Genomic DNA, 26,703 nt, shown 5'->3' with positions numbered 1-26,703 from the left:
TGTGTAAAAGATTTGCCACATTCAATGTATTTCTAAGGTTTATCTCCATTATGGATTCTATGCTGAACCTGAAAATTTGAGGAATCTGCAAATGATTTCACACACTTATATATTTGTAAGGTTTGTTTTCAGTGTGAACATTTTGGTGAACTTTAAGTTGGAAAACTGATAAGTTATTTTCTACACTTATTTTATTTATATGGTTTATCTCTAGTATGTAATCTATTGTGAGTTTTAAGACTTGAAGACTGTGTAAAAGATTCCCCACATTCATCCACTTTTTAAGGATTGTTTCCAGTATGGATTCTATGGAGAACTTTAAGATCTGAAGACTGTGTAAAACATTTGCCACATTCATGACATTTGTAAGTTTTGTCTCCTATATGAATTCGATAGTGAACATGAAGATGTGAGGACTGTTTAAAACATTTTCCACATTCATTACATTTGTAAGGTTTGTCTCCAGTATGGATTCTGTGGTGAACTTTAAGTTTTGAGGACTCCTTAAAAGATTACCCACATTCATAACATTTGTAAGGTTTGTCTCCAGTATGGATTCTGTGGTGAACTTTAAGTTTTGAGGACTCCTTAAAAGATTTCCCACATTCATAACATTTGTAAGGTCTGTCTCCTGTATGGATTCTATGATGAGCTTTAAGATTTGAAGAGTGAGTAAAACATTTGCCACATTCATTACATTTGTAAGGTTTGTTTCCAGTATGGAATCTATGATGAACTTTAAGACATGAAGAGTGAGTAAAACATTTGCCACATTCATTACATTTGTAAGGTTTGTCTCCAATATGGATTCTGTGGTGAACATTAAGGTTTGATGACTTGTTAAAAGATTTCCCACATTCATAACATTTGTAAGGTTTGTCTCCTGTATGAATTCTGTGGTGAACATGAAAAGTTGATGATTGTGTAAAAGATTTTTCACATTCATTACATTTGTAAGGTTTGTTGCCAGTATGGATTCTATGATGAACTTTAAGACTTGAAGAGTGTATAAAGCATTTCCCACATTCACTACATTTGTAAGGTTTGTCTCCAATATGGATTCTGTGGTGAACTTTAAGTTTTGAGGACTGGTTAAAAGACTTCCCACATTCATTACATTTGTAAGGTTTGTCCTTGGTATGAATTCTATGGTGAACTTTAAGTCTTGAAAACTGTAGAAACAATTTCCCACATACATTACATTTGTAAGGTGTCTCTTGAGTAGAAATTCTGTAGTGAGCCTTAAGATTTGAGGACTCAGTTCTCTCAGGAGAAGTATCTGGAACTTCCTGATCTGTTTCAGGAATGAAACCATTTTTTCTTGCAAACAGATGATTTCCATAATCACATATATCACACTCTTCACTGGCATCTCTATATTCCCAGAATTTGTTTCTATGTAGAGGTGAAAGTTCAATACATGCAAATTTTTGTGTTATTTCCTTCAAAAAAATAATCCTGTGTAAATGCCTTTGTGAATAGGTTCTTGGTATGATCACAAGATAGACCTGAAATTAATGAGATCATGTCATTATTTGATATTTTACAATTTGCTGAAAATAATACACATGCATAATTGAAGAAATAGCAGTAACCTGAGGAGAATCATAGCAAAAGCATACAACACAGAACGGCAGTAATTTTATTCCAAAGAAACAAATGCCAAAAATATAATATAATATGTTAGGTGATATTTCATGAAATTATTCCGTATAACAGATAACTTGAAACAAACTTGTTGCAACTAACATGCAGTAATAACAAAACATATCTACTCAGTATGAAATTCAATTACCAATATAGATGCAAGTAATTATTCCAAAGACAGAATAATTAAAAAAGGAACTAGAATAACTTTATTGGAATTGAATAATACTGTAAAAGTAAATAATAGATTTAGTATCAATAAGACTATATATTAAAAATAAGGTAATAAATACAATAAAATTTTTAATGTTTCAGGTAAAAAGCATGGCACATGCATGAGAAAAAGGATTTTAAAATGTGCACAAGCCCTGTGGAACAAAATACAACATACAGAAAAAGCAAGTCATGCCTTGGGTGAGCAGTGAATACAGAGCAAATACAATAGAAGAAATTGATAGATTAGATAAAGAAAAGATAGCATATGAGAAATTTATGACACAAAACATCCTGGAAATCAAGGATACTATGATAAGACCTAAGGTAAAAATTATAGAATTTTACCCTTCCGCCCCTCTCCGGATCCATCCCACCCAGCGGGGTCTGCACCCTTGGGGAGATTGTATCCTGAGCCATCTCTGGAAGTCCAGTGCCCTCAGGGAGACAGGTAAGGTCAGTGGCGCACCGCTCTATGCACCAGACCCACAGCTTAGAGTAGGAAGCTCGCAGCACCCCCCCCACAGGTACCCAACGCCCCTCCACGAAACTCCACTCCCCTTCCCTCCTCTCCAGATCCATCCCGGTAGTGGGAACAGACACCCAGAGGGTCTACACCCTTGTGGAACCTGTATCCTGAGACATCCCTGAGAGACCAGTATCCTCAGGGAGGCAGGTAGGGCCAGCTGTGCACCACCCTACGCACCAGAGCCACAGCTGGAAGTAGAAACCTCTAAGGACCCCCCAGGTACCAAAACCCTGTCCTTGTGGAATTTCACTCCCCTTCTGCCCCTCTTCGGATCCCAGTGGCAAGAGCGGGCATCCAGTGAGTCTGTACCCCTGTGAAAACTGCATCCTGAGTCAGCCCAGAGTGGCCAGTGTCTTCAGAGAGGCAGACACCCAGTGGGTCTGCACCCTAATGGAAACCATATCCTGAGACATCCTAGAGAGGCCACCAACCTCAGAGCAGGGGGCACCATACCCAGAGTCATCCTAGAGAAGCCACAGAACCCAGAGCAGCAGTCACCTTATCCTGAGACATTCTAGAGGAACCACTGAACTCAGAGCAGCAAACACCTAATTGGTCTGCTCTCAAGAAGACACCTTACCCTGAGATATCCTAGAGGAGACACTGCACTCAGAGCATCTGGAGCTTAGGATCATAGGATCACAGAGACATCTGGAGCCTGAGGAGTTCTGATACAAGCCAGATAACTGGAAAGACAGTCCCCAGTCAGAACCAATGAGAGAGGGTAGCACTAGAGCTAACCAAATGGCAAAAGTCAAGTGTAACAATGTAAACAACAGAAACCAAAGTTACTTGGCATCACCAGAACCCACTTCCCTTACCATAGCAAGTCCTGAACACCAAATCACACCAGAAAAGCAGGACTCAGAATTAAAATCACTTCTTATGATGATGATGGAGGACTTTAAAAAGGACATAAACAACACTCTCAAAGAATTTGAGGAGAACACAGGTAAACAGGTAGAAGCCCTTAAAGAAATGCAAGAAAACATAACCAAACAGGTGAAGGAATTACACAAAACCATCCAGGACTTAAAAATTGAAGTAGAAACAATAAAGAAATCTCAAAGAGAGACTATCCTGGAGATAGAAAACCTAGGCAAAAGATCAGGAGTCATAGACACAACCATCACCAACAGAATACAAGAGATAAAAGAGAGAATCTCAGGCGCAGAAGATACCATGGAAAACATAGACACAACTGTCAAAGAAAATGTGAAATGTAAAATGCTCCTAACACAAAACATCCAGGAAATCCAGGACACAATGAGAAGACCAAACCTAAGGATAATAGGTATAGATGAAGGTGAAGATTCCCAACTTTAAGGGCCAGTAAATATCTTCAACAAAATTATAGAGGAAAACTTCCCTAACCTAAAGAAAGAGATGTCCATAAATATACAAGAAGCCTACAGAACCCCAAATAGACTAGACCAAAAAAGAAATACTTCCCGTCACATAATAATCAAAACATTAAATGTACAAAACAAAGACAAGATACTAAAAGCAGTAAGGAAAAAGGGCAAAGTAACATATAAAGGCAGACCTATAAGAATTGCACCAGATTTCTCACCAGAGAATATAAAAGACGGAAGATCCTGGACTGGTATCATACAGGCCCTAAGAGAACACAAATGCCAGCCCAGACTACTATGCCCAGCAAAACTCTCAATCATTATTGATGGAGAAACCAAAATATTCCATGACAAATCCAAATTTACACAATATCTTGCCACAAATCCAGCACTTCAAAGGATAATTGGTGTAAAACTCCAACACAAGGTGGGAAACTACAACCTAGAAAAAGCAAGAAAGTAATCTTCTAACAACCCTAAAAGAAGGTAGCTATACAAACATAACTCCACTGCCAATAACAAAAATAACAGGAAACAACATTCATTTTTCCTTAATATCTCTTAATATCAATGGACTCAAATCCCCAATAAAAAGACATAGACTATCAGACTGGATACATAAACAGGACCCAACATTTTGCTGCATACAGGAAACGCACCTTTGTGAAAAAGACAGACACTACCTCAGAGTAAAAAGTTGGAAAACAATCTTCCAAGCAAATGGTCCCAGGAAACAAGTGGGAGTAGCAATTTTAACATCAAATAAAATCGTTTTTCAACCTAAAGTAATCAAAAAAGATAAAGAAGGACACTTCATAATCATCAAAGGAAAAATGTACCAAGAGGAACTTGCAATTCTGAACATCTATGCTCCAAATGCAAGAGCACCCACATACATAAAAGAAACTTTACTAAAACTTAACCCATACATTGCACCTCACACAATAGTAGTGGGAGATTTCAACACTCCACTCTCAGCTATGGACAGATCATGGAAACAGAAACTAAACTGAGACACAATGAAACTAACAGAAGTTATGAACCAATTGGACTTAACTGACATCTATAGAACATTTCATCCTAAAACAAAAGAATATACCTTCTTCTCAGCACCTCATGGTACCTTCTCCAAAATAGACCATATAAGTGGTCACAAAACAGGCCTCAACATACCAAAAGATTGAAATAATCCCTTGTACCCTATCAGAACACCATGGGCTGAGTCTCATCTTTGACTTGGACAAAAACAATGGAAAGCCCACATACACGTGGAACTGAACAATGCTCTACTCAATGATAACTTGGTCAAGGAAGAAATAAAGAAAGAAATTAAAGACTTATTAGAGTTAAATGAAAATGAGGACACATCATATCAAAACTTGTGGGACTCCATGAAAGCAGTACTAACAGGAAAACTCATAGCTCTAACTGCCCACAAAAATAAAATAGAAAGAATATACATTAATAAATTGACAGTACACCTGAAAGCCTTAGAACAAAAAGAAGCTAATATACCCAAGAGGGGTAGATGGCAGGAAATAATCAAACTCAGGGCTGAAATCAACCAAGTTGAAACAAAAAGAACTATACAAAATATCAACAAAACCAGGAGATGGTTCTTTGAGAAAATCAACAAGATAGACAAACCCTTAGCCAGACTAACCAAAGGGCACAGAGACAGTACTCAAATTAATAAAATCAGAACTGAAAAGGGAGACATAACAACAGAAACAGAGGAAATTAAAAGAATTTTCAGATCCTACTACAAAGGCCTATACTCAACAAAATTGGAAAATCTGGAGGAAATGGACAATTTTCTAGATAGATACCAGGTATCAAAGTTAAATGAGGAGCGGATACACCATCTAAACAGTAGCGTAACCCCTAAAGAATTAGAAACAGTCATTAAAAATCTCCCCACCAAAAAAAAAAGTCTGGGGCCAGATGGTTTCAGTGCAGAATTCTATCAGACCTTCCAGGAAGACCTAATATCAATTCTCTTCAAACTATTCCACAGAATAGAAACAGAAGGAACAATACCTAATTTGTTCTATGAAGCTACAATTACACTCATACCTAAGCTTCACAAAGCCCCAACAAAGAAAGAGAACTACAGACCAATCTCTCTTATGAATATTGATACAAAAAATACTCAATAAAATTCTTGCAAACCGAATCTAAGAACATATCAAAGCAATCATCCATCATGATCAAGTAGGCTTTATCCCAGGAATGCAGGGATGGTTCAATATTTGGAAATCCATCAATGTAATCCACTACATAAATAAACTCAAAGAAAAAAAAACACATGATCATCTCACTAGACCCTGAGAAAGCATTTGACAAAATTCAACATCCCTTCATGTTAAAAGTCTTGGAAAGATTAGGAATTCAAGGTCCATACCTAAACATAGTAAAAGTAATATGCAGCAAGCTAGTAGCCAACATCAAACTAAATGGAGAGAAACTTGAAGCAATCCCACTAAGATCAGGGACTAGACAAAGCTGCCCACTCTCACCCTACCTTTTCAATATAGTACTGGAAGTCCTAGCTAGAGTGATTAGACAACAAAAGAAATCAAAGGGATATAAATAGGAAAGGAAGAAGTCAAAATTTCACTATTTGCAGATGATATGATAGTGTACTTAAGTGACCATAAAACTTTGGCCAGAGAACTCCTAAACCTGATAAACCACTTCAGTAAAGTGGCTGGATATAAAATCAACTCAAACAAATTAATGAAACTAGAAATTATCATCCTGAGTGAGTTAACCCAATCACAAAAGAACACACATGGTATATACTCACTGTTAATCAAATGTTAGCCCAAAAGCTTGGAATAGTGAAGACTCAACCCTCAGACCACATGAAGCTCATGAAGAAGGAAGACCAAGAGGGGATGCCTCAGTTCTACTTAGAACGAGAAACAAAAATGCTCAAGGGAGCAAATAGGGAAACAAAACATGGGACAGAAACTGAAGGAGGGGCCATCAGGAGACCATTCCACCTGGGTATTCATCCCATGTACAGTCACCTAAGCTAGACACTGATGTGGATGGCTGGAAGTGCATGCTGTCAGGAACATGATATAGCTGTCTCCTTGGAGGTCTGCCAAAGACTAACACATTCAGAGGACAATGCTCACAGTTAACCACTAATATGATCAGGGGTTTCCCAATGGAGAACTTAGAGAGAAGACTGAAGGAGCAGAAAGAGTTTGTGATTCCAGGAGGAAAGCAACAATACAAAACAACCAGAGCCCCCCTGGGTCTAAGCCACCAGCCTGGGAGCACATAGGGAGGGACCCGTGACTCCAGCAGTGTATGTAGGAGAGGATGGCCTTGTCGGGCATAGGTGGGAGAGGAGTTTCTTGGTCCCATAAAAAGTGAACACAGAGTGGGGGGGGGGATATTAGGGTGGGTGGGGTAGGTGTGGGCACTGCCTCATAGAAGCATGAGGAGGGGGGATGGGATAGGAGGTTTTTGGGTGGTGGGATGAAGTGGGGTAAGGGGATAAAACTGAAAGGTAAATATAATACCCAATTTAAAAAATAAAATAAAAGAGATTTTAAAAAGGGAAAAAAATAAAGAAAAAAAGAAAAAATAGGAGATTTAATAACACAAAGGGAAGGATTTAGAAATTTAGGAGGCAGTTTATGTTAATGGAATCAGCATCATAGAAACTGGAAAATCACACCCTCAAAGAAGCACAAGGAAGCGGGGATGGGATAAGGGGTTCCTGGGTGGTGGGGGGAATGGGATAAGGGGATAAAATTTGAAATGTAAATATTACAACCAATTTTGAAAAGGGAAAAAACAAAAAGAAAAAAGAAAAGTTAGAACCAACATCTTTTTTAAAAATGTCAGCCCTCTAGAAAAAAAATTTTTTTTCTTGGTACTAAAACTTGTTCTGAGAATTGTATATTGCAGAATACACAGCCTTGGTGTATCTTCTCATCAAGCATGCTGAGCAGACTTGCCCAAACCTTTGATGTCCTGGAATTCCATCTGGATTCAGTGAAGACACAGTGTCAGAGGCTTATCAATTTACTCCCCACCGCCACCCCTCTTCTAATATCTCAACACCCGTAATCAGCTTGAAGAAGTTAAATGTTGGGGACCACACTAGTCCCACGTTCGGATGCCAAAAAATGTTGAGGCCAGAGCTGCCCCACTTTGGGCAGCCAAAAATGTTGCAGCCCTCTCCACTCCATGCTTGGCTGCCACTGTATCCCGGCCCAAGCTGCCGCTCCAGTCCAAGGGTCGGGGTTCAGCAAGAGAGAGAGTGTGGACAGACTCGAAGAATGGAGATCAGACAGTGTTTCAATCCTGTTTATTCTTCAGTCTCTCTTCCTAGTCCAAGTCCCAAGTCTTGAGTTCCTAGTTCCTAAATCCTAGTGGTACTCTTTGTTGTTCTCTTCCGAGTGTCTAATGTCTATTCCTACTCCTAGTGTCTGAATCTCTGTTACTCCAAATAGTTCTCTCTATGTACTCTCTAAAGTGTCTGATTCTCTCATCTCTTCTGTCTGCCTCTCGCCTTTATATGTCTCACTTCTAAGCTATGCCTCTAAGTCACACCTTTAATCATGCCCTTAGGTCTTGTATCTAAATCTGATCTCTAAGTCATACTCTTAAATTACACACCTTTAATCTCACACACCTTTAATCTCACACACCCAAGGTATCTAAATCAAGATTATCAGAGTGTGCTCAGCTGTTGTAGGCTATTGTAATATGAGTCTCACTTCAGGGTATATGGCTCAAGATGGCTGCAAAGCTGATAGCCTCTTTCTGCTAAAAGTCAGTCGGCTCCCAACAGTTAAAGAAGAGTCAGCGCCCCTATTCCCTGGGCTTGAGGACTAAGGTGGTTAATATTGGTCTGTCTTTCTATGGAAAAGTAATGGTTTTGTTGGAACAGGGAGGACTAGCTAGGACTTAATACATAGCCGTAACCTATTGGTAGAAATCTGTACACTTAATATCAAGATGAAGCTATAATTTCTTAAATGGTACAAAATTTACTTTGATTTCAAATTTATGGTTTTCATTGGTACAAGCTTCTTATTGATATAAAAGTGAGATGAATGTTGTTACTCTCATGGGCATTGTGCCTGTATAACACATTTAGGAATACAAGGCTTAGACACAGTCCTTCTTTAACTTTTTAACTGATTTGGGACACTTAGCCTATGAGTTGAGAGACTATAACATATTCATGGCTTTGAGTTTAATGTTAGGGTGTTTTCCATATTTTGTTTAGAAATAGCTGAGACAAGTTAACAGACAACAATCCAGATTACCTTACATGGATAGTTGGTTTTCAAAACATCAGAAGTCCATAGAATTGATGCTACAAATATTTCTATATTAATGTTCATTTTGATTAGAGACCTGTCTGCTTCTGACAGCTTCCTGTCATGGATTCTAAGAAGAAATTGAGCATCCTTGAAGTAAAGCCAGTTGTGCGGTGACAGCCACTAGGCAAGAATTGCTTCTTTCCATCTACAGACAAATTACTGTCCAGAAAAGGACACACTTGCAGAATAGTCAACTGATTATATCTGCCTAGACAGAGTAATCAGCCCTTAATAAATCTGCATCACTAAGGTCTGTCAGATGATTCTGGGCCAGAAGGCTGAAGATTTGATGCTCCAACGTTCAGTAGTATAGGGGCTCTCCAGGTGTTCAGCAGTCTCTATAAATTGGCTAAGTTTTAGAAGCTATGCTTAGTGCTTCCCATAATTTCAGTTAACTCAGTAATTCTGGATTTCTGATGGGGTTGAAGACCTATAGTCTCATAGCCAATCCTGGCTATTTACTTTGAGAGAAAAAATCTGAGTGGATGGTTTTCAGCTGACATTCATTATAAAGCCAAGAAAAAAGCCAGGTTCAAAAGTAAGTGTTTTAGTTAGGAGAGATAACAGAGGTTCTGGTTAGTCAACAAAATGATGGACTGGGTATTAGGACTATCTTGTACCTCACTGGTACAATTAGGAATAAGTATGTTCTAATTGTATTTTGAGAAAAAAGTTTTATTTTAACAGGAAGGGTGATATGTAGGAGGAGCTAAGGGGGAAGGAGTACCGAGACAAAGAGATGGAGTAAGGAGAGAAGATGAAGGACAGGAGAAGCTAGATGATGAGAGAGAAAAAGTGAGAGTAAGAGAGAGGGGCATGGAGGCAAATGTTCACAGATCTCCAACAGTCAAAGATAGTTTAAATAATCTAGGTTGGGTATTGGGTTACACTTCTGATCGAGCATTTCCAAACTTATTAAACCTTTGATTAACATTTTTTTAAATTGTATAAAAGCAAGAAAAAAAAAGGGGCATGGGATAGGGGTTTCTAGGGAAGAGAAATGGGGAAAGGGGATGACATTGGAAATGTAAATAAAATGTAAATAAAAAATAATAATAATAAAATGAAATAAATAAATAAATAAGGAAAGACAATAGAAAACAAAAAGAAAATTGTGAAGAGTCCAAGCTCCAAGGCACAGATAACATTTTCAATGAAATCATACAGGAAAACTTTCCTAATTAAAGAAAGTGATGCTTCCTCCTGCCAGTCTGCAACTCCAAATGTATTTGTGTCAGATGAGGATGCCAGCTCCATATCCAATCACACAGCCTAGCTGTATCACTGTACATCTGCCATAATCAGGAAGAGAGGTTGACTTCCCTTCCCCAAGACCACAAAGCCAGCAGGTCTCCAAGGAGGTCTGCCTGAACCAGGGACACAAGGACACTGGGACACAGGGACACAACCGCTCTAATCCAGCTCTAATCTGAGACAGAGAAAGCCTGCCCTAACCAACAAATGCACGTCCTCTCTCCCAAATGACCTGTTCTAACCAGGAGATATATCTCTACCTGCATCCATGGAGTCTGTTCCAGTCCAAGACACCCAGGACAGTTTAACCAGACAGATACCAGGTGGCAAAAGTCAAGCACAAGAACATTTTTTAATTTGACATCACCAGAACTCAGTTCTCATACCAAAGCAAGGCCCAGATATCTGAACACACACAAAGATCAAGATTATAACCTAAAATCCCATCTTAGGAAGATTATAGCCATATTAAAGAAGATATACATACCTCCTTAAAGAAATACAGGAAAACACATGCAAACAGGTAGAAGCCCTTAAAGAGGAAACAAATAAATTCTTTAAAGAAAAACAGGAAAATACAATCAAACATGTGAAAGAATTGAAAGAAGAATCTGTCAAAAACCTAAAATTGAAATGAAACGATAAAGAAGTCACAAACAGAGGCAGCCCTGGAGATGAACAACATAGGAAAGTGGTCAGGAACTACTTGTATAAGCATAACCAACAGATACAAGGGATGGAAGAGAGAATCTCATGTGTAGAACATACCAATGAAGATCTTGACAGATGGAACAACAAAAACACAGGGGATAAAATGTTACTAACAAAAAACATTTGGAAAATTTGGGACACAAGGAAAAGACCAAACTTAAGATTTATAGGAATGAAAGTATAAGAAGAGCTGGGCGGTGGTAGCACAGGCCTTTAATCCCAGCACTTGGGAGGCAGAGGCAGGTGGATTTCTGAGTTCAAGGCCAGCCTGGTCTACAGAGTGAGTTCCAGGGCAGCTGGGACTACACAGAGAAACCCTGTCTCAAAAGACAAAAAAAAAAGAACGAAAAAGAAAGTATAAGAAGAACCTCAGTTCAAAGAACCAGAAAACACCTTGAACAAAATCATAGATGAAACTTGCCTAACCAGAAGAAAGAGATGGCCATAAATGTTAAAGAAGCCTTTGGAACACCAAAGAGATTGAACCATTAAAGAAAATCCCCTGACACATAAAAATAAAAACACTAAACTTACAGAACAAAAAAAAAATAATATTTAAAAGGTATAAGAAAAAAGGTGAAGTAACATAAAGTCAGACGTGTCAGAAAAACACTAAACTTATCACAAAAACTCTAGAAGACAAAAGATCCTGATGAGTTGTCTTGCAAATTGTGAAAAACCAGAGATGACAACTGAGGCTACATTACCCAGGAAAACTCTCAATCACCATAGATGGAGAAATCAAGGTGTTCTGTGATAAAAGAGAAAGTGAGCACTATCTTTCTACCAATCCAGGCCTACAGAGTGTAATAGAAGCAAAACTTCAACACAGTAGGATAAAAAACACCCAAGAAAACATGCACCAAAAAAATCACTTAAAAAAATCCCCCCAAAATATATTCATATGCACATAATAACACCTACAAAAGAAGTAGCAAGAACTAACAATCATTGATAACTATTGTCTCTCAAAATCAATAGACAATATTCCCCAGTAAAAATACACAGATATGCATACTGGATGCAAGATATTGCTGCATAAAAGAAACACACCTCAACCACAAACACCAAGATGACATTGGAAAAATGGACTAAAAAAAAAAAGATTTGAAAAATATTTCTAAACAAAGGGTCCCCAAAACAAGCTGAAGGACCCAGCTACTAAGAAGGACACCATGAATTTTGCAGGCAAATGGATGGAGCAAGCAAATATCATCATGAATGAGGTAAAACACACCCCAAATAAAATGCATGGTGTCCACTAATAAGTGGAAAGTACCTTAAAAGTACAGAATAGGTCAGTCCCTCTGTCTCCTATGTGATATATGAAGATATGGGCTGGCCCAGAGCTCTGATATTGCACTGCCTCATGTGTTTACAGCAAGCTGGTCTCTCATGAGCTTTTTTTTTTTTTATGGAGGGGGGGTGGGCACTGTCCTGAGACTTGAGTGAGAATCCCCCTTTGAGTCCTTTCATTTTGGTTCCCTAACCTGGAAAAACTCATCCAGGATTTGTGCGACCACCCAGGACTCCCGAAGACCCCTTGGAGGTAGGTTTATGTCTGTGTGTGTGTGTGTGTCTTGGTGTCTGAGTGTGCAGCTGCTGAATCTGTGTCTTGTTGTCTGAGTGCAGTACTGCTGATTTTGTTTTCTGGATTCTGGTTTCTGGTTTCTGGCAGCTGCTGCTGTGATTCGTGAGAATCCGGTGGCTTGCATAGGCAGATGTGCTTGAGGCCCTCAGGCTGCACCATGGGAGACATCGCATGGGTAAAACTGGGGGGGGGGGGAGGGGCAGTCAGGATGCAATCCTGACTGCCCATTTTCTGAACGAAGGAGACAGGGTTCTCCTACTACAGGGGAAGGTATGAGGACCTACCCCATCGGAACTGGCATTTGGCTGGCTGTTAACTCCAGACACTGATGAGTGTGTTTAACTATAATAGAGTCCTGTGTCTTTAAATTGTTTCTGTGTTTCTTCCATCACTGTTAGACTACATACAAGATGGCAGCCAGACTGGGAACTAGATTTCCCAGCAGGCCATACGGCTCTGCCCACTACATCCAAGATGGCGGCTCTGACAGTGTGACTAAGACAGATGGTTTTCTGACAGTCTTTCTATGTCCTGACTATATAATTTAGTCTCTGTGTGGCCCATGGCAGGGGTGAGCTGTCTGTGTTGTCTGTTCTATATGTTCTTAGACTCTGACTGATGATTTTTTGTTCTTGTTTTTGTTTGGACTGAAACTACTGTGTAAAACATCCTGAGTTAAAAAGAGATAACATGACCACCAGCAGAAGAGGAGATAGAGCCACAAGTGAGTGTTGCTATAGAGCAGAGAGGTGGGCAAGTCCTTTGACAAGGGGCACCGCAGTTTGGTTGGCCTGCCCACAACAACCAGGCAGTTTTCCACCAGCCACCTATGACAAAAGATAGGGCCCAGGTGATTAAAAACCTAGTGGAAGAGAGAGACATCTTCCCTGAGCCAAGCTGGACAAAACAGCCCCAGCAAGATTATTCACCTGAGAGTTATAATTATTTATTTTTTAAAAACTGGTTAAAACTGCTTACTTAATTTAGTTTTTTTTTCATATTTTTATTGGATATTTTATTTACACTTCAGATGCCATCCCCTTTCCTCATCACCCCCCTTAGAAAACCCCTATCCCATGCCCCCTTTTCCTTTTTGCACTTATACATTTTTTTTAAATGTTAATCAAAGGCTTTATAAGTTTGGTATTGATCAACCAGAGGTGTAACCCACTACCCAACCTAGATATATCAACTATCTTTGACTGTTGGAGATACATGAACATCTGCCTCCCTGTCTCCCCCTTCTTTCTCTCTTTCATCACCTAGCTTCTCCTCTCCTCTTCTCCTCCCCTTCTTACTCCTTCTCTTCCTCTCAGTACTCCTCCCAACTTAGCTGCTCCTACATATCACCCTCCTGTTAAAATGAAACTTTTCTCTCAAAATACAATTAGAGCATAATTATGCCAATTTGTACCAGTGAGGTACAAGATAGTCCTAATACCCAGTCCATCATTTTGTTGACTAACCAGAACCTCTGTCATCTATCCTAACTAAAACACTTAGTTCTGAACCTGGCTTTAGGATGAATGTCAGCTGAAAACCATCCACTCACATCTTTTCTCTCAAGGTAAATAGCCAGGATTGGCTATGAGGCTATAAGTTTTCAACCCCATCAGAAATCCAGAATGACTGAGTTAACTATAATTGTGGGAAGCACAAAGCATAGCTTCTAAAACCTAGCCAATTTATAGAGACCTCTGAACACCTGGACACTCCCTCTACTACAAAACGTTGGAGCATCTGTTCTTCAGCCTTCTGGCCCAGGATCATCTGACAGACCTTAGTGCTGCAGATTTATTAAGGGCTGATTACTCTGTCTAGGCAGAATAGTTGACTATTCTGCTAGTGTGTCCTTTTCTGGACAGTAATTTGTCTGTAGATGGGAAGAAGCAATTCTTGTCGAGTGGCTGTCTCACTACAACTGGAGTAACTCCAAAGATGCTCAATTTCTTCTTTGAATTCAATATAGGAAGCTGTCAGGAACAGACAGGTCTCTAACCAAAATAAACATTAATACAAAAATGTTTGTCACATCAATTTCTGATGTTTTGAAAACCAACTATCCATGTAAGGTAATCTGGACTATTGCCTGTTAACTCCACTCAGCTATTTCTAAATAAAACATAGAAAACACCCTAACAATAAACTCAAAGCCATGAATTTGCTATAATTCCTTAACTCACAGGCTAACCATCTCAAATCAGTTAAAAAAGTTAAAGAAGGACTGGGTCTAAGCCTTGTATTCCTAAATGTGTTATACTGGTACAATGCCTATGAGAGTAACAATATTCATCTCACTTTTATATCAATAAGAAGCTCGGACCAATGAAAACCTTAAAATTTGTAATCAAAGTAAATTGGTGCCATTTAAGAAATTATATCTTCATCTTGATAATAATTGTACAGATTTCTACTAATAGGTTATGGCTATGCAATAAATCCTAGCTAATCCTCCCTATTCCCACAAAACCACTACTTTTCCCTAGAAAGACAGCCCAACATTTACCACCTTCATTGGTACAAGCTTCTTAATTTAGTTTAAAACTTACTTGAGAGACAGTCTCAATTTACACAAGAAAAACTGATAATTTGCCCTGCTCTGTGCCCAGGAGAAGGGCATCAACAGAAAGAACCTTGAAAGAATTTAGTGTTTTCAGAAGTGGCTCTTAGAAGGGGGCCAGCAGTTTTTTTGGCTTCTGTAATAAGAAAGTTGATAGTGGTTTTCCCAGTTTAATAAATAAAGGAATACTTTTTTCTTAAATTACACCTAAAAAATTACAGGCTGTCCTGAGTCAGAAAGGAAATATATATATATATGCTTCTGTTTTAATAGACTTTCTAGCCATTGCTGTCTGAGACAATTTCATTATTTATATTAGACTTTCATCAAGATTTGGTTCAAAGTTGAGAGTTCAGACAAGATAAAATTGAAGAAGTGGTGAAGACTTGTGCACTTATGTTAGATATAAAAATGTTTACTTTCTTGTTCTTGTTGTGTATCACTTCTAAAATAATATTCTAATCAGAAATAACTCTTTAAAAGGTTTTTATAGAACTATGACCAAAGTTTGTATTTTGCCAAAAGTTAAATTCAAATAAGTGTCAAATGTAACTCAAGTTGCCTTCTAAAAATTGTTAATACTGTATGAGCCTTCAACATTTTAATAGTCTTTGCTGTGAAATGCTGTAGATAATGCTATTCGTTCTGATTTGGTTTCTTTCTTAGAGCTTCAGAGGTGAGCTCACATTACACCTGTAGACAAGGTACTGTTTGCAGACTGAACTAGGTTGTGTTCTCTAGTGTGATGTAAACAACAGTCATGCAGCCTCCCAAATACATCAGTCTGTACAGAGTTCTAGAAGACTATCTACTGCTTTTACAGGTAGCCAAAGCAATGAATAAGATAAAAGCCTTTCTTCCCCAGGACCTTTATAGGTTCTGATTTTCAGGATTGCTCTTCAAGACGAAAGAGCAGGAGAAGATACTAGAAAAAGAAACGTTCCTTCAGACATGGGGACCCCACCAATTGATCAGGTGGTGGTCTACAGCAGTTTACTTCTGACCAGATGTGACTGAGACCTTCATGTGACAGAAGGTAAGGGACACCTGAAGGCCCATGGCAGAACCCATTGACAGGTCTTAAGAGAGAGCTACATGAGACCCCACTAACTTTGATCAAGGCACATGGGGTTAAACAGAGATCAGATGAGTTGCCCACAGCCTTTCTAGACTAGCTCACAGAGACATTCTGTCAGTGTAGGCAAGGCTTCAGAGGCTAGAGAGATTATAAGATAAGTCATTAAAAGATTTAGGAAATATACTATATCAGAGAGAAAATAAAGGAGTCATAAAAAGAAAAGAAATAAGATAAAAGGTTTAGTGTAAGTTGCCGAGAAAGTCTACCATATCAGGGACATGATAAAAGAGGGAGAGAGAGAGAGAGAGAGAGAGAGAGAGAGAGAGAGAGAGAGAGAGAGAGAGAGAGACAGGAGAATAAGAAGAGGAGGAGGAGGAGGAGGAGGAGGAGGAGGAGGAGGAGGAGGAGGAGGAGGAGGAGGAGGAGGAGAGAAGAGAAGAGAAGAGAAGAGAAGAGAAGAGAAGAGAAGAGAAGAGAAGAGAAGAGAAGAGAAGAGAAAGAAAAGGGCTGAAAATGAACGAAAAAGAAAAGAGACCAGTGTGCATATTACAAATAAAAGAGCCAGCTGCGGAGAACAAGAGTGCCCTAACAAATACAAACAAGGGTCAAGAAATCCCAGGCCTTGAAAAACCATCCTAAATGATAAAGATATTAACTCTGTGTGAAGACTGTGATTGAGATAGATGAGACTTAGAGCCACCCAACTCTTGATAGACACAGAGTCCTCCTCCAAGCAGATGGGCCAAAATATATTTATGGACTACCCAAAAAATGATAGACCAAGAGATGGGCTGGGTATTCTATTCATTCATGGTCATTCTAGACTGTCCCTACCCTCTGTTGGGTCAAGACTTACTCCCCAGGATGGAGGACCAGATACATTTCCTACCTGACAGGCTACAGCTAACTGGCAAAAACTCACAGGTAAAAGAAAGACTTCTTCTACCGACTCCAGCCAGGAGCAGAGACAACCTACTTTACAGACGGGAGCAGTTTTCTCCATGCTGGTCAGAGACAACCTGGCGCTGCTACGACACAAATGTCATCTGGGCTGATTCCCCAAACCTGGGCTTGTCGTCGTTACAGAGAACAACCTTATAATTTAAGGCTGACAAGAAAATCAACGTTTACATAGACAGCCAGTATGCTTCTGCCACAGCCAATGTCTGAAGGGCTATATACCAAGAGAGAGAGGACTGCTCACATCAGAAGCTCAGATCTCTTGGAAACCCTGATGAAGCCAACAACTTGTGAGTACTTGTTGCCCAGGACACCAGAAAGAAAGAGACTCAGTGGCCTGAGACAATAACCAGACAGATCAAGTGACTTGATACAAGAGCCTGTCCCAGGTATGGACCTAAGAGATGGCCTCACTTAAAACACAGAAAAAAAGAAAGAACTCAGATTGCTAACCATCCTGCCAACTACTATCTAGAAGAAAAGAGACAATGGTGCACACAAGAGGAGAGAACTATACTCCCCAGGAAACAAAAGACTTACTAGGCTAAATACACAGATGGACTCTTGAGATATAAATATAACCAGTCAAGAGATTTAAAAAATATGATAGACCTCAGGTTTTGGGCCAGAGAAATAATAAGACAGTGTAAGATATGCCAGCAAACAAAGGTCTATGAGACTTAAAATAAATAGGAAAACACCTAGGAGAGAACAGCCTAGAATATATACAGAGAGACAACCAAGAAGATATTAATAGAGATCTTCCCGAGGTTTCAAGTGTCTGAGATAATTAAATCAGATAGCAGTCTTGCTTTTGTTTCTAAGATAAGTAAGGAATTGTCAGAGATATTAGAGACTAATTAGAAGCTCCAATGTTCGTACTGTCTCCAGAATTCAGGACAGATAGGGAAAATAAACAGAGACCTTAACTAAATTACCCTCAGGAATTGGCGCTGGCTGGGGGGTGTCCCTTCCCTTGTCCCTGTTCCAAACCCAGAATGTCCCTCTTGTGTGAGAAATGATTTTTTAGGATACTAAGAGACTGTTCCTGGTGCTGTTGACCATCCGATCTCCATTAAAGTTCACCAACACCTGTGCCTGATGCTACTGAAGACCAGCCAGACACCTGAACAACCCCCTCAAGCTCAAGATCACCAGCTTTTCTACAAGGCCAAAGAGCAACAGGCCTTGACTCCTGAGATATCCCCACCCTAGAGACATAGAGGTAATACAACCTTAAAGGGCGGGGCTTAAGATATATACACCCAAAGTTAAATAACTCTTTTGGCCTACAATAAGATGACTCTAGAACCTAAAACAGATAATTTTAAGATTAAAATTATTCAGAAGAAAAAGGGGGAAATAAAAGAAAATTTTGAAATAGGCCCAAACTAATAAAATAACAGGGCCCTGTGATTCCTTTTCCTAACCTAAATAGTTAAAAATGCCTGTCAGCAGGTTTGGGCCCAGTTAATTAGTTACAGAAAATACAGAGTTATAAGACAAGGACAAAGGCCTGTAAAGCCTTCCAGAAACTGACTGACCATGAAAGATAAAAACTATGCAAGGATATCCTTAGAAGAACAGAGATATGTGCAAATGAGTAATGAGCCATCTGGTCTTTCTCCAAACCCTTTCCCCCTCCCTTTGAGGTCTTCTCAAGGTCCAAGAAATTGCAATTTAAGTTTAACTGGATACTATGATAACTAAGCTTCTGCCTACAAGAACTGCCCTTCTGACCCATCGACCAATACAGTCTGCTGATGTAAAACAATCAATCATGTGTACCTACGTAGAAATCTCCCAATTCCCCCACACCTTGGCTATAAAAGTCCTCATTCTTAGAGCCTCGAGATCAGTCCCTCTATCTTCTATGTGAGATATGGAGATATGGGCTGGCTCAGAGCTCTGATATTACACTGCCTCATGTGTTTACAGCAAAAAAGTACAGAATACCTAGTATACAATCCACAAACTGCAATAAGTTTAAAAAGCAGAAAGGCACAAGTGAGGAAGCTTCAATACCACTTTTAAAGGGGAAATTAAATAATCATGAGAGACAGTGGGATTGAGTGATCTCAATGGGAGAAGAAAAGGGGAAAACAGGAACAAGATCAGGTTTTAGAGCTTACACCTGAAAAAAGAGTAGAGGGCCAGTAGAATGAATGGAAATATGGAATGTTGTGGACTCTATTGTATGTTATGTTACATATCCATATCCTATCAAAGATCACCAACATATGCAAAAGATAAAACAGAGGAATTGTAAAGAATACAGGTGCTGAAACATGCACAATTTTTTAAGACAAAGCAAAGGTAATGCCCATATAAACACACTGAAAATGTGGCATGCAAAATACCAGTACAAAGTTCAAAGCAGGCAAAACCCCAGCTACAAAAAGGAGATAAAAGTAGAAAGTATCACTCAAGGTAAGAACCTATACATAGTACATAGTTTCTTGGACAGGAACACTAAATTTTATTTAAATTTTATTTCATATATACCACTGGGTCAATAAATCATATTCCATGCCTTATATTCAGGAGCAGTTGCCAGCACAAATCAAACTCTATGTTTAAACATATTTTAGCTTCTATTATTATGGTTTCCTTTTGTTTTGGTTTGAGTTTTGATAGAAAAAGAATGTAAAACAAAGAAAAACAAACAGAGACAGACAGAGAGAGAGAAAGCATCACCAACAGAATACAAAAGATAGAAGAGAGAATCTCAGGTGCAGAAGATACCATAGAAAATATTGACATAATTGTCAAAGAAAATGCAAAATGCAAAAACATTAAGATAAATCATGAGTCAGGCAGTGGTGGCACACGCCTTTAATCCTAGCACGTGGGAGGCAGAGGCAGGTGGATTTCTGAGTTCAAGGCCAGCCTGGTCTACAGAGTGAGTTCCAGGACAGCCAGGATTATACAGAGAAGCCCGGTCTTGAAAAAACCAAAAAAAAAAAAAAAAAAAAAAAAGAAAAAAGAAAAAAGAAATCATGATATTGAATTGGTATAAAAAGTTGGTTTTGTCTTTAAGGAGATAAAAGCTAGAAAATATGGCCAAAATATACACTATAAAATTGTTAAAATAGTAAGAAAATAATAAATAACCTAAATCTAGTCATCATTCAAATGCAAGAGAAAAATACTGAGAGTTAATAGAATACAGAGAAATTGCTTACTACTTTGTAGAAGAGGTATACCATAATATTTACAGTCCCAACAATTCAGATAGAATAAGGCAAAAATTATATATCATACATTATACGATGTTTCTTTGGTTCATTATTCTAAAGTAAATTCCAAGAAATAATTTCTATTGAAGTGCATTAGATCTAGATTGTTCTTTGGATTATACTCATTACTTGTTACTTCACTTCAGATTACCTAGTTCCCTTCTTTCTGTATCCTTTCTATCAACAAGCCACAGTACTTTGTTTTGTTCAAGACAGATGATTACCTCTGGATTTGAACCCAAAATATTTTACTTTAAATGGACATGCAGAAACACGATTAAACTTATCTGTGTACTATTCATTAGGTTGTGACATGTAAAAGACATATGAATGACATTTTATAGTCACTGCCTCCAAAAATATTTTAGAGTCTTTATAACTGAATCCTTTTTAAAATTCTGAATTCCTTTGTAAAACTGCCACATTAGAGAAAGACAACTAGAGCACTGAGCAGATCTTGGGTGGCAGCTCTACCCCCAATATCCAAGAACACAGAGGAAGCAGGGATCCCAGGCACTCTAACTTGGGCAGTATCTTAGGTAAGCAGACAGCAAGGCCCACCCCAAACAGGGAGTAACTGGGACCTACAATGACCCAGGAAGTCACTCACGGCCCTGAACACTGGTTCCTTCCTTCCAAGAAAGTCCTGAATTTCCCATATCACTAGGAAAGCAAGATTCAGATTTAAAATCACTTCTAATGATGATGATAGAGGACTTCAAGAAGGACATAAATAACACTCTCGAAGAATTTGAGGAGAACACAGGTAAACAGGTAGAAGCTCTAAAAGTGGAAACACAAAAATCCCTTAAAGACTTACAAGAGAACACAACCAAACAGGTGAAGGAATTGAACAAAACCATCCAGGTCATAAAAATGGAAGTAGAAACAATCAAGAAATCACAAAGGGAGACTACCCTGGAGACAGAAAACATAAGGAAGAAATCAGGTGTTGTAGACACAAGCATCACCAACAGAATACAAGAGATAGAAGAGAGAATCTCAGGTGCAGAAGATATCATAGAAAATATTGACACAACTGTCAAAGAAAATGCAAAATGCAAAAAGTTCTTAACACAAAACATCCAGGAAATTCAGGACACAATGAGAAGAACAAACCTAAGGATAATAGGTATAGATGAGAGTGAAGATTCCCAACTTAAAGGGCCAATAAATATCTTCAAAAAAATTATAGAAAACTTCCTTAATCTAAAGAACGAGATGCCCATAAACATACAAGAAGCCTATAGAACGCCAAATAGACTAGACCAGAAGAGAAATACCTCCCGTCACATAATAATCAAAACAAAAAGTGCAGAAAACAAAGAAATACTATTAAATGCAGTAAGGGAAATAGGCCAAGTAACATATAAAGGCAGACCTATCAGAATTACACCAGGCTTCTCATCAGATACTATAAAAGCTAGAAGATGCTGGACAGATGTCATACAGACCCTACGAGAACACAAATGCCAGCCCAGGCTACAATAGCCAGCAAAACTCTCAATTACCATAGATAGAGAAACCAAGATATTTCACAGCAAAACCAAATTTACACAATATCTTTCCACAAACCCAGCATTAGAAAGGATAATAGCAGGAAAGCGCTCTCCCCGGCCGGCCTGCTGGTGTGTGCACCCCAGATCCTGCCGGAGACATTCTGGAGGCTCCACAGATCCCACAGACAGAGTTAGCTAGCAACCTCCGTTCTGCCCATCTCCCAGATCTGAGGCCTGGACCAGACCTCTGCCAGGTCTGCTGTTGTGTGGAGCCCGGATTCCACCTGAGACATGCTGGAAGGTCCACTCAACCCAGAGCCACAGAGGAACAACTGAACTCAGAGCGTCAGACAATATATCCTGAGAGATCCAAGAGGAGACACTGCACACAGAACAGCAAACACCTAGCTGGACTGCTACCTTGGAGGCACCATATCCTGAGGCATCCTAGAGATACCACTGTAATCAGTGCAGCTGGAAAAAATCAAAGAGACATCTGGACCTCTAGAAGACCAAACACAAGCGAGATAACTGGAAAGGCAGGCTTCAATCAGAGACAGAAGTACAGGTAGCAATAGAATTAACCAGATGGCAAAAGGCAAGAGCAAGAATGTAAGCAACAGAAACCAAAGTTACATGGCATCATCAGAACCCAGTTCCCCCATCATAGCAAGCCCTGAACACCCCATCACACCAGAAAAGCAGGATTCAGAATTAAAATCACTTCTCATGATGATGATAGAGGACTTTAAGAAAGACATAAATAACACTCTCAAAGAACAGATAGAAACCCTTAAAGAGGAAACACAAAAAATCCCTTAAGGAATTGCAAGAAAATGCAACCAAACGGGAGAAGGAATTAAACAAAACTAGGCAGGATCTAAAAATGGAAGCAGAAACAATAAAGAAATCACAAAGGGAGAATACCCTGGAGATAGAAAACTTAAAAAAAAACGATCAGGAGTCATAGACACAAGTATTACCAACAGAATACAAGAGAAGGAAGAGAGAATCTCATGTGCAGAAGATACCATGGAAAACATTGACACAACTGTCAAAGAAAATGCAAAATACAAAAAGCTACTAACCCAAAACATACAAGAAATCCAAGACACAATGAGAAGGCCAAACCTAAGGATAATAGGAATAGATAAGGGGGAAGACACCCAACTTAAAGGACCAGTAAATATCCTCAACAAAATTATAGAGGAAAACTTCCCTGACCTAAAGAAAGAGCTGTCCATAAATATACAAGAAGCCTACAGAACTCCAAACAGTTTAGACCAGAAAAGAAATACTTCCCGCCACATAATACTCAAAACATCAAATGTACAAAACAAAGAAAAAATACTAAAAGCAGTAAGGGAAAAAGGCAAAGTAACATATAAAGGCAGACTTATAAGACTTACACCAAACTTCTCACCAGAGACCATAAAAGCCAGAAGATCCTGGACCAATATCATACAGACCCTAAAAGAACAAAAATGTCAGCCCAGACTAATATACCCAGGAAAACTGTCAGTCATTATTGATGGAGAAACCAAAATATTCCATGACAAATCCAAATTTACACAGTATCTCAACACAAACCCAGCACTTCAAAGGATAATTGGTGGAAAACTCCAACACAAGGAGGGAAACTACAACCTAGAAAAAGCAGGAAAGTAATCTTCCAAAAACCGTAAAAGAAGGTAGCTACACTGTAGCGCGCTACCTCACCGATAAGGAGAACGCCACACTCAGGATTCTTCTGACAGCATTTATTGAACAGCTCTTCAAGATGGAGAAAAGGGGAAGGATGCTGAGCTCAGAAAGCCCGCTGCTTAAATAGAGCTTTGGGAGACGTGCAGATCCCTCATTGGCTCAAATCTTTCATCCAATTGTCATACTCGGTTTTCGCGCCATGCGCAGGCGCATTCTCAAGTAAAGCTTCTGTGAAGAACCAGGAAGCAGAAGCCGGCGCCATCTTGTAATGGCGAATGCGGATCCTCACATCTCCCCCTTCCTTATTAAACTGCAACAACAATCAAGGGCTGTTAGGTTGCCATCTAGCCCACCGTTCTACCGATAGGTGTTCAAGGCAGTTAAACAGTACGAGACCCTCCACACCTTTTATCCCGTGCAATGGGAACCTGAGCCCTGGGAAGTGTGGAGGACCACCACTAGGATACCTGGTGCAATGGGAACACGAGCCCTCAGGATATCCTGTTAAGTGATGGTGTCTCATTGTTTAAGCAGATTCAACCAGGCTTGAGGGGATGTTCCCTGCTCCACGGCAAGCAATGCTTGCGTGATCACCACCTTATCCTTTTGATGTTGTTGTTTGAATTTGCAGAGCAACCAGTGGGTAAGCAGAACTCCCCAAAGATCATGCAGCCAAATAACCCTACCCCCACCCCATTCCTTAAAGTAAGAAAAGACCGAAGAGATCCATGAGGAGAGTCCCTGGGTCAAGGAGAAATCCAAGCGAGTCAAGCTGAACATGGGTGTTGAGATATTAGAAGAGGGATGAGGGGAAGGGTAAATTGAAAGCATCTGAAGTCTGTCTTAACTGCATCCAGCTGGAAGTCCAGGGCATCAGTGAACATGCAGGTGATAAGATTTATTCTCCAAAGCTGTGTATTCTGCAATATACAAATCTCAAACAAGTTTTAGTATCTAGATAATTATTTTTGATTGATTCTCTGGAATCTAGTGTTCTGGAGGCCTACCTCTGTCATGTCTGATCCATATAATTCTGGAAGACATAACTACTACCTTAATGACCTCATCAGAAAACTCATACAAAAACCTTTTTTTCCAAATTAACCTTTCCTTAAGCCAGTAACCAGAAAAACCTTTACATTGAGTTTTTATCCAGAAAAATATTATACAACTCAGAATCACACCCATTTTGAAAGTTAAATCAATTAACATTATCATTCTGCTTAGCTCTCTGTCTAGAGCAGCCTTCTATTTATTCCTCGCATCTTTAAAGCCTTTTTCATCTGTTTTTACTCACTTATTTCTTGCCCCATTTTTGTTACTATACAATCACCTTTGTTTCACTTCTGAATTTAGCCAGCTCCGTCAGTCGACTGGTTCTCCAGCGCAGGGTGTCTTTCACTATATCCCGCTTACTGGAGTTCAAAGGCTGAGGCTCTGTCAGTCGGACTGGTTCTCCAGCACAGGGTGTCTTCCACTGTATCCCGCTTACTGGAGTCTCTTGCAGAAAAGCGTCTAGACTCTCCGAGCCGTCAGTTCTGAATCCTCTGCAAGCCAACAGGGTCCTTCGTGACTGGTCAAAACCCCGGGTCAAAACCCCGAGATGTTCGGCTTCAACCCGGGTTTCGGTTCCACTTGTAGCACACTACAAGGAGAACGCCACACTCAGGATTCTTCTGACAGCATTTATTGAACAGCTCTCAGGATGGTGAGGTGTAGGGAAGGACGCCGAGCTCAGAAAGCCCGATGCTTAAATAGAGCTTTGGGAGACGTGCAGATCCCTCATTGGCTCAAATCTTTCATCCAATTGTCATACTCAGTTTTCGCGCCATGCGCAGGCACATTCTCAAGTAAAGCTTCCGTGAAGAACCAGGAAGCAGAAGCCTGCACCATCTTTTAATGGCGAATGCAGCTCCTCACACTACACAAACATATCTCCACTGCCAACAACAAAAATAACAGGAAACAACACTCATTTTTCCTTAATATCTCTTAATATCAATGGACTCAATTCTCCAGTAAAAAGACATAGACTATTAGACTGGATATGTAAACAGGACCCAACATTTTGCTGCATTCAGGAAATGCACCTCTGTGGAAAGGACAGACACTACCTCAGAGTAAAAGGTTAGAAAACAATCTTCCAAGCAAATGGTCCCAAGAAACAAGCTGGAGTAGCCATTCTAATATCAAATAAAATCAGTTTTCAACCAGAAGTAATCAAAAAAGATAAAGAAGGACACTTCATATTCATCAAAGGAAAAATGTACCAAGAGGAACTCTCAATTCTCAACATCTATGCCCCAAATGTAAGGGCACCCACATACATAAAAGACACTTTACTAAAACTTAAAGCATACATTGCACCCTACACAATACTAGTGGGAGATTTCAAAACCCCACTCTCAGTTATGGACAGATCATGGAAACAGAAACTAAATTGAGACACAATGAAACTAACAGAAGTTATGAACCAATTGGACTTAACTGACATCTATAGAACATTTCATCCTAAAACAAAAGAATATACCTTCTTCTCAGAAGGTATATTCTCATGGTACCTTTTCCAAAATAGACCACATAATTGGTCACAAAACAGGCCTCAAAAGATACAAAAAGATTGAGATAATCCCTAGTACCTTATCAGACCACCATGGATTAAGACTTGTCTTTGACATGGACAAAAACAACAGAAAGCCCACATACACTTGGCAACTGAACAATGCTCTACTCAATGATAACTTGGTCAAGGAAGAAATTAAGAAAGAAATTAAAGACTTTTTAGAGTTAAATGAAAATGAGGACACATCATATCAAAACATGTGGGACTCATTGAAAGCAGTACTAAGAGGAAAAATCATAGCTCTAAGTGCTCACAAAAAGAAAGTGGAAAGAGCATACATTAACAACTTGACAGCAAACCTGAAAGCATTAGAACAAAAAGAAGCTAGTATACCTAAGAGGAGTAGACGGCAGGGAATAATCAAACTCAGGGCTGAAATCAAC

General features: G+C 39.3%; 1 protein-coding gene across 1 annotated transcript in view; it reads right to left on the bottom strand.

Annotated features, from left to right (window-relative positions):
* Positions 1–456: 456 nt before the first annotated feature.
* LOC143443782 (uncharacterized) overlaps positions 457–26,703 on the bottom strand; it is a 39,143-nt gene continuing 12,896 nt past the window's right edge. The window contains exon 3 of the mRNA XM_076941741.1: positions 457–1,294. Within this exon, the coding sequence (XP_076797856.1) occupies positions 513–1,294 (782 nt within the window). The 3' untranslated portion in view covers positions 457–512. The remainder of the gene's footprint in view (positions 1,295–26,703) is intronic.

This window comes from Arvicanthis niloticus, chromosome 10 (assembly GCF_011762505.2).
Source record: "Arvicanthis niloticus isolate mArvNil1 chromosome 10, mArvNil1.pat.X, whole genome shotgun sequence".
Lineage (NCBI taxonomy): Eukaryota > Metazoa > Chordata > Mammalia > Rodentia > Muridae > Arvicanthis > Arvicanthis niloticus.
The sequence above is the reverse complement of the archived record's forward strand: the minus strand, read 5'-3'. Positions and strand labels throughout refer to the sequence as shown.